Genomic DNA, 15,718 nt, shown 5'->3' on the forward strand with positions numbered 1-15,718 from the left:
TGTTTCAGGAAGAAGAAACTGTACACGACTTGGTAAGTAAACTGCGCCTGCTTATTAGTATGTCAAGAGATTAATGGTGCTTTACACCTTTGCCAACAACAACTGAAGTGCCCCGGTTTGGGGACATCCGGAAGGATGGAAAACAATTTGCTTTGCAGGATGGTTGCTCAATCAAAAGGCAACTCCTGTTTACATCAATTACAACAAATGGCGCTCTACACATCTGCTCGTCAGATCAGACCTCAGCAGAAATTAAATAGAACACAGGAAAATTGGTTAAAACAGGGGTGTGAGGATAAGACATTTTACACGATATACGAATTTGGTCAGATTAATTACAAGCTAACAAATCTCGACAGCATGTATGCATCTTCAAACTCCCCGGCCTCGTTAGTTTCCTGTAAGTAATAGTAGCTATTAGAGAGCAGCCGCAATGTGCTATAGAACTTGTCCATAAGGAATAAAGTTGTTCTTGTGGACATCTTTATACATTGTGGTACATGGCCACAAGTCCAAAAAGTTTAAGGTCAGGCCACAAGCTTGTGGGCTGACCACAAGCCTTAAAATATTCATACTTTAGTGCAAATGTAAGACAATAACATTTTCTATCTTCATTCTCTTCCCATTGTTTTTGACAGGCGGGCCTATCTTATGGACTGGTTTGGTCTACATACATTGTGAGATTTCTTGTTTGCTTTAAGCTCTGTGCATGGGTCCCACCTTATGGCAATTTTGACCACATACACTGCTGATGCCCTTAGAGGGGCAATGCATGTGAAAAGAGCTATCCCAATTTCAACTTATAGACAAAAGAGAAAAAGAATATGGGGATGAAGCCCCTGTAGTAAGGTTGGTTTGTCTGCTTTCTTATGTTGGTTTGATGTTGGTTCTCTGCAGCTGGTAGCTTTAAGCTCCAGTTTATTAAATCTTATTTTCAGCTGGCCCGCTAGCGACCATACACCCTTTTCGTGCCTTGAAAAGGCTAGGGCATTTTTTTTTGTATTTAGTCTAAAAAATATAACATGCACCTCTGTTTCAAAATATAAGACATTTTCATGGTCTATTTTGGCCTACCAAAACATCTTATATTTCGAAACAGAGATGGCAATTTGTGGCCTTCCTGTAATCAAATACCATACCAGTGAATTCTTTGCGCTAGTTCTTGTTATGTACTGCGCCAATGCACCGTCCCCCCGAAGAATTTTAGCTCCGCATCCAGGCCTGTCAACAGAACCAATTGCCTCCTCATCCACCACAACAGCATCTACTCGCTCATTTCCAGCTTTCTCATCTGGGATCTGCTTACAAAGAACATCAGAATTTCGGCTCTACTTTGCAACATTATTACAGAACAACGCAAGCGGCTACCTCATACATGGCCTCCAATAGAATACTTTCTAAGATGGCTCTTAGACCCCGTGCGCCAGTATTTCTGGCTATGGCCTTCTTTGCTACTATTCTCAGCGCATCATCAGTAAAGTGCAGTTTAACCTGAAGAATAAACATAAAAGATTAAAAATTACTACAAACAAGGAAACCTATTATCACGATAAGTCCTGCGCTCACATTGTTCAGGCTAAACATTTTCCTGTATTGTCTCGACAGCGAATTCTTTGGTTCTGTAAGAACCTGAATGCAGATCAAATACTTAAGTCAGCTTCAGCGGGCTAACAATATGAAAAATATGTAAGAACATATACAGACGTCGGATCATTGTAGTTTATGTGAAAGACAAGAAAAAAACATGATTCTGAACAAAATTCTCCCGAATGAACAAGATTGAAGAAAGAATAGTCCACATTTTCTCAAACTACCTGAACAAGCTGGTCTTCATGGAGAGCTGCCAAACTAACTAGAATGGGTAAGCGTCCAATGAACTCTGGTATTAGACCATACTTTGCCAGATCTCCACTCTCAACCTGCCAGAATATTTTTGTAAGATAAAAGGATGCTCCAATTACTGATGGAAATAATTAGACCATCATAAGGTGTTTCTGTAATTCGGTCACTAGATATCAAAATGCTTACAGACTCTAACAAAGATGAAGTGACCGTTGGGTTGGTGACTCCAGAACTTCTCATCTTTGTACGAATGGGTGCCCCAAATCCTATAGATGAATCTTGTCGTCTGCTTCATGTCAGAAGTCAGAATAAAATTCCACACCCACATGGAAATGAAAAGTATATAATTGACAAGAGATATCAATTTAAATATCAGCAGAGTATCAATTTCTATAATCATAAAATCTGCAGTACCTTTCAGAAATGGTCTTATCCAAATCTACAAAAGCACCACCACATATGAAAAGAATGTCTTTTGTGTCTATCTGCATTAGCATAAGATCTGTTACAGGCATGTCATGCTTAAAACAATGAAAAATGAAGATGGGTTTACAACGTATGCACAAATTCCATTAAAGAAATCATTTTATTGAATGCAATCAACTTTAAACCATATAATACTGAATGTATTCTTTAAGGACCGTATAGAGATGCGACCTGTATACTATCATTGCGAGAATTTTTGCGAGATCCCTTTTCAGGAATTGTGACAACCTGTGTGGAAAGCATATTTAAGTTAATACAAATACCCAACATGCTGCAGTATGCACTTGCAGAAATGAATAGACATAATAAGAAAAATAACGCAGTATTAACAAATTTTAGGCATTGATGCACAAGTTGAGAATGCAAGAAGGTCAACAAAATTAGGATTAATTTGCATGTTAAGATGTGCAACAGCTTTTAGTTTTAAATCCAATATAGTGTTGCATTGTTTTATAATGCATTAAGGCCATTTATTACATGACTAATCATCCAAGCATGGATGTAATACATTTCAATTGTGTAGACTACAGTCTCTTGACGAGAGGTCCAGGTCTTTCAAGAACAGCTCATTTGAGCTCCAACTAATTTATGTTTTGAAAGAAACTTTAAGGGACAGTATAAATAGGAACATAAATTCGCGTCCGTGAGGACTTGAACTGAGTTGATTGGATTGTAGTAATGTATATCCACTCCCCCAACCAAGTGAGCTAGGATCACTTCCTGACCTACAACTAACTACTCCAGTTACAAGAATCAGAAGAACAACAACAATAACATGTGGGATCACTTACAGTTCCTTCTAGGATTTTTAACAAAGCCTGTTGGACACCTTCACCAGATACATCTCTGCTGACATTTGCACTCTCCGCCTGCATTATGGTTGTTGTTTAGAAGCCTCCATTTTAAAAAGCTACTCAGTGAAAGAGAAAATATATGCACCTTCTTTGTTATTTTATCAACTTCATCTATGTACACTATCCCTTGCTGCGCAGCTTGAACATTATATTCAGCCTCCTGAACATAAATTCAGAGTGTCATGAGGTTCAAGGAATCTGAAATTTCTTTCTGGACATCAGCGTGAACACATGTAAAGGTCTTAAATATCAAGCCACACATACCACCAGTAACTTCTGCAGTATGGACTCTACATCTTCACCTACATATCCAGCCTGCAAAACGCTGTCAAGTTTAGTTCTCTTTCTTTTCCACTTTTGGACTACCATTTTATAGCATAACCACATACATCCAGTTTTACTGTACAAATATCGCTTTCTGTCACAGTATCAGTACAATCAAGGTTTCCACATCATGTGCATATGCTGAAGTGAAAGAACAGCTGGAAATAGTAGAGAAAGGGCAGTTCACCATATAGAGATCTACTGCAAAAGTTTACATAAGTTATTTAGCAGATTAACTCAAAAGTAGGCATACTATAAGGCACGGAAGTATTGGTCGAATCATGGAATTTAGAATAGTGAAAGCACACGATTGGAGCCCACGAGCAGCAATATTAAACACTGATCATCAATAAATTGAACTGATGCATGAATTCAGTATGATGCTGCTTCTACTGTTCGTCTGTTCCTTAAACAATGTCATTGGAAATTGGTGATGGACTTGCCTGTGTTAATGACGTCGCATCAGCTATAATGAATGGTACATTTACAATACGCGCTAATGTTTTTGCAAGCAATGTTTTTCCTGTCAGCAGATAGCATGAAGAAAGATATAATTGTCAGTTCCAACTTATAAAAATCTCGTTATAAATGTAAACGGTATCCAGTGAAGGTGTTAGTTAGAAATGTGGAAGATCTAAAAACCAAACTAACCTGAGCCAGTTGGACCCATCAGAAGTACGTTGCTTTTATCTATCTCTACAGTATTTTGATCATCATTAGCAGCTTCTGGACACCCAGAATTCGCCGCAGATCTGGATACATTATCAGCACAAACATGTAATTCGAAAGCCGTAAAATGATTATTAACAACTTGTTCTGAATCGATTTTGAATTGACATATGAGTATAGGACAAATGTGTAGAAATACTCCACCATTCGTCTGCCATGATTTGATGCTGTGAAGATATACCATGTTCTGGTAAAAAAAGGCTAGACTGAGGCAGGTACGTTACAGGACAGAGACTAACCCTTTCTGTACATTCGCGTTGTATATTCTCTTGTAGTGGTTATATACAGCTACTGATAGAACCTGCAAAACAGTTTTTATAAGTACATGATGTAATACTTACTACATTAAACTCTATTCTATTAGTGGAAAAGATGGATAACGCAGTAAATGTGTGACAAGATACATCACTTCCTTTTCCAAGTTCCAACCAAGAAAAACCATATCAAATGTGACAGTTTTACAAACAGCATGCCAAAGTCCTGTCTAATTTAGTGCATGGTATATCTGCAGTTCTGCACACCCTCTAATAGCATAATACTTTAGTAATCTTATAAATAGAATTAATCTGTAATCAGCAGCATTGATTGTCATTTACAAAGTAATTGCTCCATTTATTAAGCCTTGGTAGTTCTCACTGAACTACAAATTCTACTAGGAACACTTGCAATTCTCACTGAACTACAAAAAAATTCAGAAATTCAATATTTGGAAACCATTGTGATTGCATTGGTGCCTTTCTGCAGCTGAATCATCCAAAGGGCACCAATTTTAACAAGCTATCACGAACAAAGGAATTGGAAGTTGATCTGTCTAAACCTATGTATTATGCCAAGGCTTTGCCATAATGATGCCATTTCAATGATGAAATTACCTAATACTACCATCCAACTGTATTCACACAATCACACCTCCGACCTAAATCTCGGAACCAACATTGAGCAATCAACCACAAAAACAAGCAGTGAATTCTAACTTAAGGCACGAGCAGCCAGCAATTAAAACCCAGTGCAATTCTGCATTATCCGTACGCGATTTCACTTAATTCTGTTAAGCGCCTAGACAGATTCACACTAACAACCCAAAATTCACCTACTCTATGCCAGGCTACAACTGAATTATGCAAGTACATACTAGTACTGCTAGTACATTGCATCACGTACGCTAGCACCTGCAGCAAATCAGAACAATCGCACAAATTCTGACCAAAATTGGGAAGGAATGGGAGTACCTTTTTAGCCTTGCCCTGCCCGATGACGAACTCGTCAAGCCTCCGGCACATCTCCCGTGGCGTCGGGAGCTCCTCCCCCAGGCTCGCGCCTCCCCACCACTCCCTCTTCGGCGCAGCGGAAGCGCTCGTGCCCTCTCCACCCGAAGAGTCCCCGCCGTTACCGTTACCGCCACCGCCACCTCCGCTTCCGTCCTCCCTCCCTCTCCTCCTATGTTTACGTCGGGCTGGAGGCATCTGTATCGGGGGAGGCTGCGGCATCGGAGGCCACTCATCCGGCGGGCGCTCCGACAGCATCCTCTTGATCCGATTAGCGAATCCGTCCCTGTGCGCCTCCTCGTCCTCGCCTCCGACGCCGCTGGGGATCTCGAGGAACGCCCCGCGCATGGGCTCGATCCGGTGGGCGCGGAACAGGAAAGCCGCTCGGCAGGTCGGGCACACGCTGGCCCCATCGTGGTGGTGATGGTGGTGGGCGCCATCGGCAGCGGAAGCGGCTGGCGTGGGCACCGGGATTGGCTGGAGGGAGAATTGGACGGACATCTGCGCGGTGCAGCGCGGGCAATTGGCGTCGGCGTGGATCCGGGGTGTTGTCCCCCCGGAGCATCGCCGGACGGCGGCGGAGGTGAGCGGCGCCGCCGCCTCCCGAAGCTTGGAGAAGGTCCGGAACATGGCGATGCGGCCAACGAAGGTGGTGGCGTTGGAGGGCGATGGGAGGAAAGGAGGTTGGAGATAGGGAGGGAGGGAGATGGGAGAAGTGGGTGACGAAGTTTCCGTTTTTTTTATACGAGTGGGACACGCTCGGGAACTGAGATTTGATTGGGGAGATCCTGGCCGTCCGATGGAGGCGTAGCGGTGAGATGTTCCTGGGCGAAAACTGCCTTGCGGCCCGGAGCGGTTAACGGCCGTGGTGGTAGATAGGGGACCTAGGGAGACCGACCTGCGGGCCACCCACGGTTTAGGGGAGGGACTCTCTCTGCCATGTGGGGCACGTGGGGCCCGGGATTCAGCCGCTAGCCACGCAAGTCGCATATTCCCGTACGCACCAAATGCGGAGGAACCTTATCTGCCCGGATGGCCCACATGCTTTCTTTGCAACGGTTGCGTGTTATCGGGAGTTTCTACCGTCATCTTTGGAGACGTGCCGGCCGGGAGGAAGAATTCGCCAGCCCATGCTGCGTGCATGCATGCTCTTTACGTTTTCACAGCGAAGGATTGCGGCTAGCTAACGATGCGCGCAAGGATAGGGGCCGGGCGAGCTTGGCGTGTGCGTGCGCAATTGGTCGATCGCTTCCGCCAAGCGTCATCACTAGCAGACAGAGATCGAAACGCAAATGTAGTCGTCATGAAAGGGGATAGGTGGATAACCAGTGCTTATAGTCAGGATAATAGTAAATCCGAGTTCCTCTAGAAATTCGTACTCGAGAGAAACGGTTTACTCCGACTCTCCGAGGGGTGTGTGCAGGTGCGGCGACGTGCGATTAGCTCCGAACTCGACCGTATTTTATCCCGATTGTCAACGCCGAAGAGCAGTAGAACTGTAGAAGTAAAGCGAAGGCAGCGCTTTTCGATGCGATGTGTAGGAACTAAGAATCGTAATCCCCGGCACACAATCATCGAATGATGGGTGTCTGATCACTATATTCGCCTCAGCTTGTCTTTCTCACGTGCGTGCACATGACGTGAGAACCAGATCGATCTACCGCAGGACGGGTCCAAAAACCTCCAATCTTACCGCTCCTTCCACAGCTTTTTCGTTGAAAACATCTAACCATCAATCGGGCCAAGATTTTGTGACGGGCTTTTCCGACAGGCCCAGTTTAGGCCATCTGAATTCCCAGAGTGGAACTGAAGGCCCGATAACATGCGAAATGGAAGAGTCGATTATCCTGGACGAGCAAGGCCCGACTAGAATCGGAAGATATGGCTCTATTCGGCCATCAAGCTTAGTGGGCTGTTTACTCACCCATCACCCGTATCATTCTACAGCAGCATATACGGATTCTCAATTTTTTGTTCTGCATACAAAAAAATAATACGGATTCTCAGTTGTGAAGACAGCGTTCCTAAAAACGAAAAATTGTGAGCCACCTGTAATGGTTTTTTATTTTTTTATTTTGCAAATAATGGCCGTAACTATTATTGAATCCATAAGGAGCAATAATTATCTATAAAAAAATGAAGCAACACATACTACGGTACAATATCTTGGGTTCAATATTGGATTAGACGATGCATTTACACACGCGTGTGTGTCTTGAAATGTACTCCTCCGTTCCTAAGTACTAAAACCACGTGCATTTTTTTTAAGAAGGGTTTAGAAAGAAAAAGAATGAAGGGGGACTGCTGAGCATCTCTCTCGGGTGTTTAACGGAACGTGCATATGATGCCTTCGAGTGCACATTCTTATGATTAGAAGAAAAAACGGACACTTCGTAAAATAAAAAAGGGTTCTCGAAATGCAAAGTCTTGGTTGAAGTTTCTTCCGCTCTCGCTAAACAAATATCGCTATTTGTATCACTAGCACTAGCAGTTTCTCAAAGCTTCCACGCATACGAACTCTGACAGCAAAGCAGTTGATAGTTTTTTTTTCCCGTCACTTTCTTCCTTTCCCCCTTTTCAAATCGATTCCTTCCCACTCAGCTGAACAGATACATGTCCTCGAGCCTTCTCCAATCGTCTACACTTCTTTTGGCGCGAGAAAAGGAGAGGAATCCGCACCGAGTCCCCGACATTCCATACGTTCTCTCCTATTCTCGTCCATCTAAGCATGTTTTCCATGCAAGAGGAAAAACTCTCTCGCCATTTCATGCGTTTTCGCTCCCATATCTAGTGCTCGACAGAGGGGTTTAAACTTTTAACGCGAGTTCCGATTAACATCAGCAGCACATCACGATTTTTCTACGGATGCACGCGTGTACGGTGTCCACCGAAACGCTCCGCATGACGCACAAGCAAACAGAGGAGCAATTGACGCAAGACCCTAAAGTAAACGAAAACAAACAACAGAGGAGGAACTCCCGGGAGCACGCTCGCTGGTATGGCCCCGACGCGTCGTCCATGCACGGATGATGCAGGTGGAAGCGTTCGGGTGTTGGCCAGCTACTCCGAGAACCCCAGCGATGCTCGACGGTCTCCATTAACAAAATAACAATAGTCCCCATAATTCGCTAAACAAATCGACGTAGTACGATGCCTTTCCGCCGGTCTCTGCCGCGTCTGCACGACACGACACGAAACCATGGCATCTGTCCCGGCGGCCGGCGCGCGGAGGGGGAACCGGTCCGAGGAAGACGCGCGCTTCGATTTGGTGAGTGGTGAGCCCAGGAACCAGAGGCGTCCACTTCTCAAAAAAGAAAGAAAAACATCGAGTCCAGATCGGTCGGCGCGGCGGACATGCGCGCGCACCGTCTCGGAGACTCGGACGCAGGCGTCAACGTGCGTGTGCTACCGCTAGCCGTCCATCCACCGTGCCGGGTTGCACCTCGATGGGCTGGCTGTTTCCGCCCAGCGCGGTCGGTCACGCCGTCCCCGCCCGTCTCGCTTGACTTTTTCTCTTTTTGATTTTCTTTTTTTTTGCGGGGAACTCTTTTTGATCTTCTTTATGGTTGAATTGACTATATGCATGTAGGCAAACCAGTGTATTAAGAGATCGTTAATGTTGGATTGTGTCAGTAATTACTCCCTCGTAAGTGAGTAGCAGTACAAATTCAACGGCGGCGGTGTATCCTATGGTACCAGCTACCATGACGGACGTGCGTCGCCACTTTGGTATCATAGGACCAGACGACACACTATGTGCCCTGCGGGATGCTGTCTTTGTCTGTCACATTGCTTGCATCGCTTGACTCGAAGGGCCGTACACAATGCGCGTGTTAGAAAGAGAAATGCGGAGACAATTTCTCCCTCGGGAAGGATCCAACAAAGCTCGTCTGGTGTATGCAACGAGGAGTAGCAACGCTTTCCTTGTGAGCTGTGTCCCATGATGGGAGACGAGATATGCTTTAGCTTCGATCGATCTTTCACTTGACGAGCTGGTTTTGTTCTGAACAAGGACCACCGGAGGCCGGGCCGCATGCCGTCGCAACTTGGAAGCAGCATCAGCTGTCCCGGATTATCGCTAAACTTCGGGTCACACCAATTTTGCCTGGCACGCTAAACCGGAAACCTGCTTTGACCATGCCCCTCGGTGCGCATGAATGAATGATTTCTTGCACCTGAGCAGCCGTGTGCGAGTTCTAAAACTCTGACCAGGGTTATTCGGTGAAACTAAACCCCAACCATACACCAAACCTCACCTGTTTTCTGTTCAAGTCAAAGCACCAAGAAAAAATCTTGCACGTAATCGAGAGGCAGACGGCAGCGTAGCCAGCTAGCTAGCACCTGGTATTTCCCAGGACTCCAAAATTGAAACAGGAAAGCCGACACAAAACGCTGTACTACAATGAAACGCGACAATCAATCACCGCGCGCGCGCCGCCGCCTCGGGAAGGTCGGGAGCTCCACTTGGCGCCGCGGCTGAACGTGAACTCGGCAGGTGCGCGGTCGTGGCGCGATCCATGTGTCGCCCGCGGACCAAGCGGCGCTGCCACCACCGTTGGACTTTGACACCTGCGCCGCTGCGCGGCCGTCCGTCCGTCCGCTGCGGCTCGAATGGAGAGGACGCACTCTCTTGTCTCTTCTCTCATCACACGTGCGCGCCACGGTCGGCGCACGCCGAACTCTCTGTCTTTTAGGCTGGGGGTGTACTGAACGAAAGCGACGGGAGAGTGTGTTCAACAGTCAGGACTCTGTCTGTCACGGTGCCGTGGAACGTACTAACAGAGGCTTGCACGTTCGGGAGCGCTCGCCTGGTGCCCAAGCTCGTGAAATGCATTCATGGTTTTGCTTCCGCGTGCGCTTTGCACGTGTTTTTTATCATCTCATTTGCTATAAAAACTAATTGTCCCCTACTGTCTACGCACTGGTCTCTTTGGGTGCTTTTCTCTTAAGAGGCGGCACACGGGAAATCATAGAGTCCGAACCTTAATGGTCACAATCACGCGAGTACTGATTTGTCTGATATGAGACCTACGGTATGCTACGTCTTCTCAGTGACCACGGAAAGAAGGACTTCGTGTACCACCGGCGACGGCGATCTTGACCACGGTGCAAAGCAAAACCCGAACCCGGCGTATGCAACCTCGTACTTAACGCCTGGGCAAAGGGGCTCTGACCCTGATTTGCCTGGCCCACAGTTGCCGAGCAGAGCGAGGCCCACGCGGCTCAAGAAAATATCAGAGCCCATGGACCGACCACGCCTCCGGCCTCCCTCAAATTATAGCCGAGGAGGTCCACGTAACCCCTTTGGGCCCACGCTGGACCACCACGTTGGCATCCCGATTATTGCATGACGGGCGGGACCCAGCTGACCTGCCGTAAGGGGTAACATACAGTGCGTGCACCGTGCAGCTGGTGCCCGTAGCGGAGCAAGGTGTACTAATCTTCCGGCCGGTCTATAAAACCTTTTCTCTCTGTTCTCGCACCCTCCTCCATCTTGGCATTTCCGCGGCTCCGTTTTTTCTCCCTCTGTCTGTCTCCAACCACTGCCCCTTCCTCCGCCCCGCCCTTGGTGTCCTCCTGTGCGCCCGCCGCCCCACGCCTCGCGACGCCGTCGCCCCCCCCCCCCCGGCCCCCGCGCAGCCATGGCGCCGACGGTGGGGCTGAAGCGGTCCGGCACGACGCAGACGATCGCGGTGCCGCCGCCGCCGCAGGACGCGCGGTTCGCGGTGCGCGAGGCCGTGCGGTCCACGATCGCGACGCCGCCGCCCGCCGAGGCGCCGGGTGCTCCCGCGAGGGTGGCCCCTGCGCCCGCACTGGAGGGGTTCCTGTGCCTGGAGGAGGTGGACGGGAGGCGGTGGAAATACGTGGTGGATGAAGCCCCGGGGAAAGGGAAGGGGGGCAGGGGCGGGTCTGCCGTCCCATTGGGGGCCTCCGTCAGGGCCGTGCCGCTCCAGTCGCCGCTGCCGCCCGCCGAGGTAAAGCCGCTTTGTTTTGTTTGATGCGCTAGGTTTCGATTTTGGTACCTCGCATAATTGGTTGTGGATTTTGGGCGATTTTATGTATCGGCCTAACCACCTGCAGATTTCAATGTTTTTTGTGACACTGTTTACCCCATCGGAATTCGTGAAGCTGCGCGAGTAGATAATTTTTTTCATCGATGTACGCTTGCTAATTTTGACCTGGGAGACTTTCCAAGTGTACTCACTCGATACTTCCGAGGTCATCTAGGTGAAACCGGGAGATTACATCGTGTCGTACTTCCATGACTATGACTGTCTCCGTGGAAAAGTTATTTTACCTCGCAAGATTGTTTTCACCGTCAATTTTTAGTTGCGACGAAGGAAGCTTGTAGAATTGCTGGGTAAAAGTGGTTCTGTTTTTTTTATACCTGTTGAAGTTGCATTAATTGACTTGATTCTCTGTTTTTTATTAAAGTCCCGTTTAGTGGAATTTATTTTAGAGTTAAGCTTTATACAAGCAGTTTTCAACTATTCAATAGAGGCTCTCCATTATTGTAAGAGAAATTCATGTCACTGGACAGTTAGGTCATCTTATACTAATACACTACTCACATACTATGGCTGCAGGAAATAATGGCATTCGTAAGATCATACGTTGTGCCTGAAGGGTTTCCGGATAGTGTTACTCCTTCATACGTCCCATACATGACCTGGAGAGCACTGAAGGTATATTTCACAACTGTGTTCAGTGTCCACAGTCCTTATTCGAACATATCAAGCTAATTTTCACCATATTTTTTAACTGTTCAGCATTTCTTTGGTGGAGCAATGGGGGTGTTTACAACAAGAACCTTGCTGAGCTCCGTTGGAGTCTCTCAAAGCAAGGTAACCCCAGGTGCCATTGCAATCAACTGGATCCTCAAGGTAAAATGAAATCATGTCTGTACAAGCAGATTTTTTTTCTTGTCAGCGTATCTACCTTCCTGCCTGCCTAAGTCGTTTGATTCATTCCAAGACATTTGATTCATTCTAAGGCATTTGATTCATTTTAAGACAATCATAAATTTATTTGAAGAGTTAAAGCACTACAGTCAATGCTTTAACTTCTCCCCATGATGTACTAGCTTTTTCTCATAAGACATCCCTATAGATAAACTCCATAAACCTGGAGTCTTATCCTTCTTCAGTTATTGGCCATCTGATAGTAATATCTCCTGTTTTGCTGTTACACTTGTCTTTACTCCTTATCCTTGGTAAGTGAACAGCTATTATTACCTATTCTTCTAATTATATAGTTGCGATTGTGCTTCAGGATGGAGCTGGGCGTGTTGGAAAAATGCTTTTTGCACGACAAGGAAAGAAGTTCGACAATGATCTAAAACAGGTAAAACATGTGAAAACATGCTTTCATTTTTGCAGTATCTAGTTATCTACAATATTTTCATTTTCTGGTTCTATGCATGACTAACTGAAACTGAAATCTTCTGTAGCTCCGCTTTTCTAGCGATCTCTTGCTGGAGATAGGAGCTGGGATAGAGTTAGCTACTGCAGCCTTTCCTCAGTTCTTCTTGCCTATGGCTTGCGTAGCAAATGTTGTAAAGGTCCGTCCTCGCCAATTTTTGCAAATTGCAATTATTTGACTTCAAATACACAACTCACTATGTTTCAACAGTACTGATGAAGAAACTTCATTTTCTGTGCAACATTTTAGAATGTCGCTGCTGTTACGTCAACCTCAACCCGGACTCCAATCTACAAGGCCTATGCAAGAGGAGAAAATATTGGAGATGTGACCGCTAAAGGCGAATCTGTTGGGAATATTGCAGATCTGGTAACTATTAATGTGTTTTACAGCACATTTTGTCTAAGTGGCACATTAATTGAGCATGCATGAAAAAGTGGCTGTTCTATAACATAATTTGATGGCACGTGACTATATTTTGCTCCATGTGTCACTAAATATGGCAACACCTTCATGACCATTGACCAGAGCTTTTTGTTGCATGTTTACATGATGATGATGTCATCTGTTCACTTAATTTATCAGTAACCCTGACTTCATTTTGTTGATTTCACATGAAGCTGGGCACTGGTTTGAGCATCTATATCACAAAGCGGAACCCATCATTGGTTACTTCATTTGCCCTCCTGTCATGTGGATATCTCATGAGTTCATATCAAGAGGTTAACATCAATACTCCTAGTGTACCATTTTCATTTCTTTTCTTACACTCTCTATGTTGTATGTTGATACCGAGTCTCTTACCAGGTGAGGTCCGTTGTGCTGAATACCCTAAACAGGGCAAGATTTACCGTTGCAGTGGATTCCTTTATTAAGACAGGTGGGTCACAAATATCTGGAAAGTGCATTAACTATTTCTAGAATTAGTTAGATGGCTGCAACACAATCTTCATCAATTATTGAATGGACTAGTAAAATGGTACTGCAACACAATCTTCATCAAATATATTACTAGACTATTACAAACAGCAAAGAAGAGAGTTCAAAGGACTTTAAAAAATGACTATTACAAACAGCACATTGAAAAAAAAATTAGGTGCTTCTGTTGGCTTGATTGTGATTCTGTGTATACTTGATTCTCTGGTTTTCTATGGTACAGGGTATGTCCCCTCATTGAAGGAAGGGAACTCACAGGAGACACTATTTATTCATCCTTGGCGGCATGAGCCAGTCGCAATAGGTTTGCACAAGTGTTTATTCAGGCCCTTTCTTGGTACATGGGGAATGTTCCATAGTCTGACCAACTTTCTTTCAGGATCGCGATTTGGAGAAGCATTTCAAGAACCTGTTTCATTTGTTGCCACAAGACCTTTGTTTGAGGTACATCCTCCTGCTAAGCCACTGCCAGTATACTTTGTTCATTTCCTTCTAAATTTGTTTATAAACAATACTTCTATTTTAATTACAGGATGAGAGATACATGGTAACATATAACCCAACGAAGGATAAAGTATATGCTTTGCTCAAGGACCAAGCAAAGCCAGATGATGTTCTCAAAGCTGCTTTCCATGTAAGCAGTTGTTTGCATTGCCTTAACCTGGGCCTTAGGGGTGTTCTGCTTCCTGGTTATCCTATATTCTGACAATGAGTTCTATTGTGCAGGCTCATGTGTTGCTGCATTTTATTAATGCATCACACGCACGTAAGCGGATGAACACCAACCGGTCGGATCACTACGCGAACCTGCATCCACGAAACATGGATTTTCTGGCACACATTGCAGAATCTTGCAAACTTGTGTCTGCCTCTTATGGAACTTTCAAGAAGAAAGCAAGAGAACAGGTAACACTCTTTGTCTTTGTGATGAATGTGCTATCTCTAGCATTCCAACTACCAGATATAACAGTGACAAGTCACTTGGATGAACCACTTGCTACACGACTAACCACACATTCCTTTCCGTCTTATGTCAGGGCTGGATAATGTCAGAATCGCTGCTTAACCCTGGGAAGGCTCGCTTATGTGTCAGAGGACTCCAATGATTTTTCTATTTTCCGTTTGTCATCGACAGGATGATACCATCTCTAGCTGTCAGGCTAACTTTCGGACGGGATGCTGATGAGTTGTTAGTAGCTGGGGTAGATCAGTGAGCCTAACATCCCAGACGCCCCTCTAACTTTGATAGTTACTGCAGCTACCAAGATCTGGTGATGTCAAAAAGATGTAACTCGTAAGTTCTTGCTCTTCTCCTCTAAATAAATAAATAAAATGATCCTACTGTTTTGACTTGTATGCTCTTGGCACCAAACAATCAGCTTGACTAATCGCTCCTTTCCTGTTTGGAACTCAGCAGGACCCAAAAAATAAAGCCAGGGAGGATATGCTCACGCTGACCCATCAGAAGACGGAGGGTGACCTCCAACTGTTAGCTGCACCAAAAGTAGGTAGAGGGACCGTATATTTATGTTTGCTCATAGTGTCTAGATGATCGAGGACTTCTAACTGCAACCGGTTCCGTATGGGTGCTCGTTGTCGGCTGTGGCCTGTGGAGTCATTTTCAGAACCATGGAAGAGCTGTTTCTTTTTCGCTGACCAGCTGCGCTTTAGAGTTGTTTCTTGTAAATTCAACTAGCTGATACACCGTGTCTTGTATGTCTTTGTACAGTGCTTGTTGTAATAATCGGAAGAAATCGTTGTTATTCCATCTGTTCAAGGCTTGCGTGGGCCACAGCCTCGACCTGGCTGATTGTGACTGAGCGGCTGCATGTCCTGCTGCCTTTGGAAGTGTATCCTTTG

General features: G+C 45.5%; 2 protein-coding genes across 4 annotated transcripts; one reads left to right on the forward strand and one right to left on the reverse strand.

The window, feature by feature from the left end:
• Positions 1-29: 29 nt before the first annotated feature.
• LOC100828675 (CLP protease regulatory subunit CLPX1, mitochondrial) lies at positions 30-6,213 on the reverse strand. The gene is made up of 15 exons (XM_003564749.4): positions 5,465-6,213; positions 4,475-4,536; positions 4,158-4,258; positions 3,950-4,029; positions 3,447-3,497; positions 3,268-3,342; positions 3,120-3,197; positions 2,500-2,556; positions 2,257-2,327; positions 2,029-2,128; positions 1,815-1,919; positions 1,567-1,629; positions 1,369-1,491; positions 1,140-1,298; positions 30-398 (listed from the first exon to the last, which is right to left on the reverse strand). The coding sequence occupies exons 1-15, from the start codon at positions 6,128-6,130 to the stop codon at positions 336-338; spliced, it is 1,854 nt and encodes a 617-aa protein (XP_003564797.1). The 5' UTR covers positions 6,131-6,213; the 3' UTR covers positions 30-335.
• A 4,822-nt stretch (positions 6,214-11,035) lies between these two features.
• Positions 11,036-15,639, forward strand: LOC100829579 (protein root UVB sensitive 6). 3 transcript variants are annotated; one of them, XR_730993.3, is made up of 14 exons: positions 11,036-11,475; positions 12,088-12,186; positions 12,271-12,384; positions 12,773-12,844; positions 12,951-13,061; positions 13,172-13,291; positions 13,543-13,644; positions 13,730-13,802; positions 14,082-14,162; positions 14,238-14,302; positions 14,391-14,492; positions 14,585-14,764; positions 14,896-15,152; positions 15,273-15,639. XR_730993.3 is itself a non-coding variant. In XM_010234362.3 (13 exons), exons 1-13 carry the CDS (start codon positions 11,143-11,145, stop codon positions 14,962-14,964), a joined length of 1,521 nt encoding a protein of 506 aa, XP_010232664.1. In that variant the 5' UTR covers positions 11,036-11,142; the 3' UTR covers positions 14,965-15,153. The 3 variants fall into 3 exon arrangements, 1 of the variants encoding a protein (XP_010232664.1); XR_730992.3 differs by having other exon boundaries at positions 15,276-15,639; XM_010234362.3 differs by lacking the exon at positions 15,273-15,639 and having other exon boundaries at positions 14,896-15,153.
• Positions 15,640-15,718: the final 79 nt, after the last annotated feature.

Source organism: Brachypodium distachyon, chromosome 2 (assembly GCF_000005505.3).
Source record: "Brachypodium distachyon strain Bd21 chromosome 2, Brachypodium_distachyon_v3.0, whole genome shotgun sequence".
NCBI lineage: Eukaryota > Viridiplantae > Streptophyta > Magnoliopsida > Poales > Poaceae > Brachypodium > Brachypodium distachyon.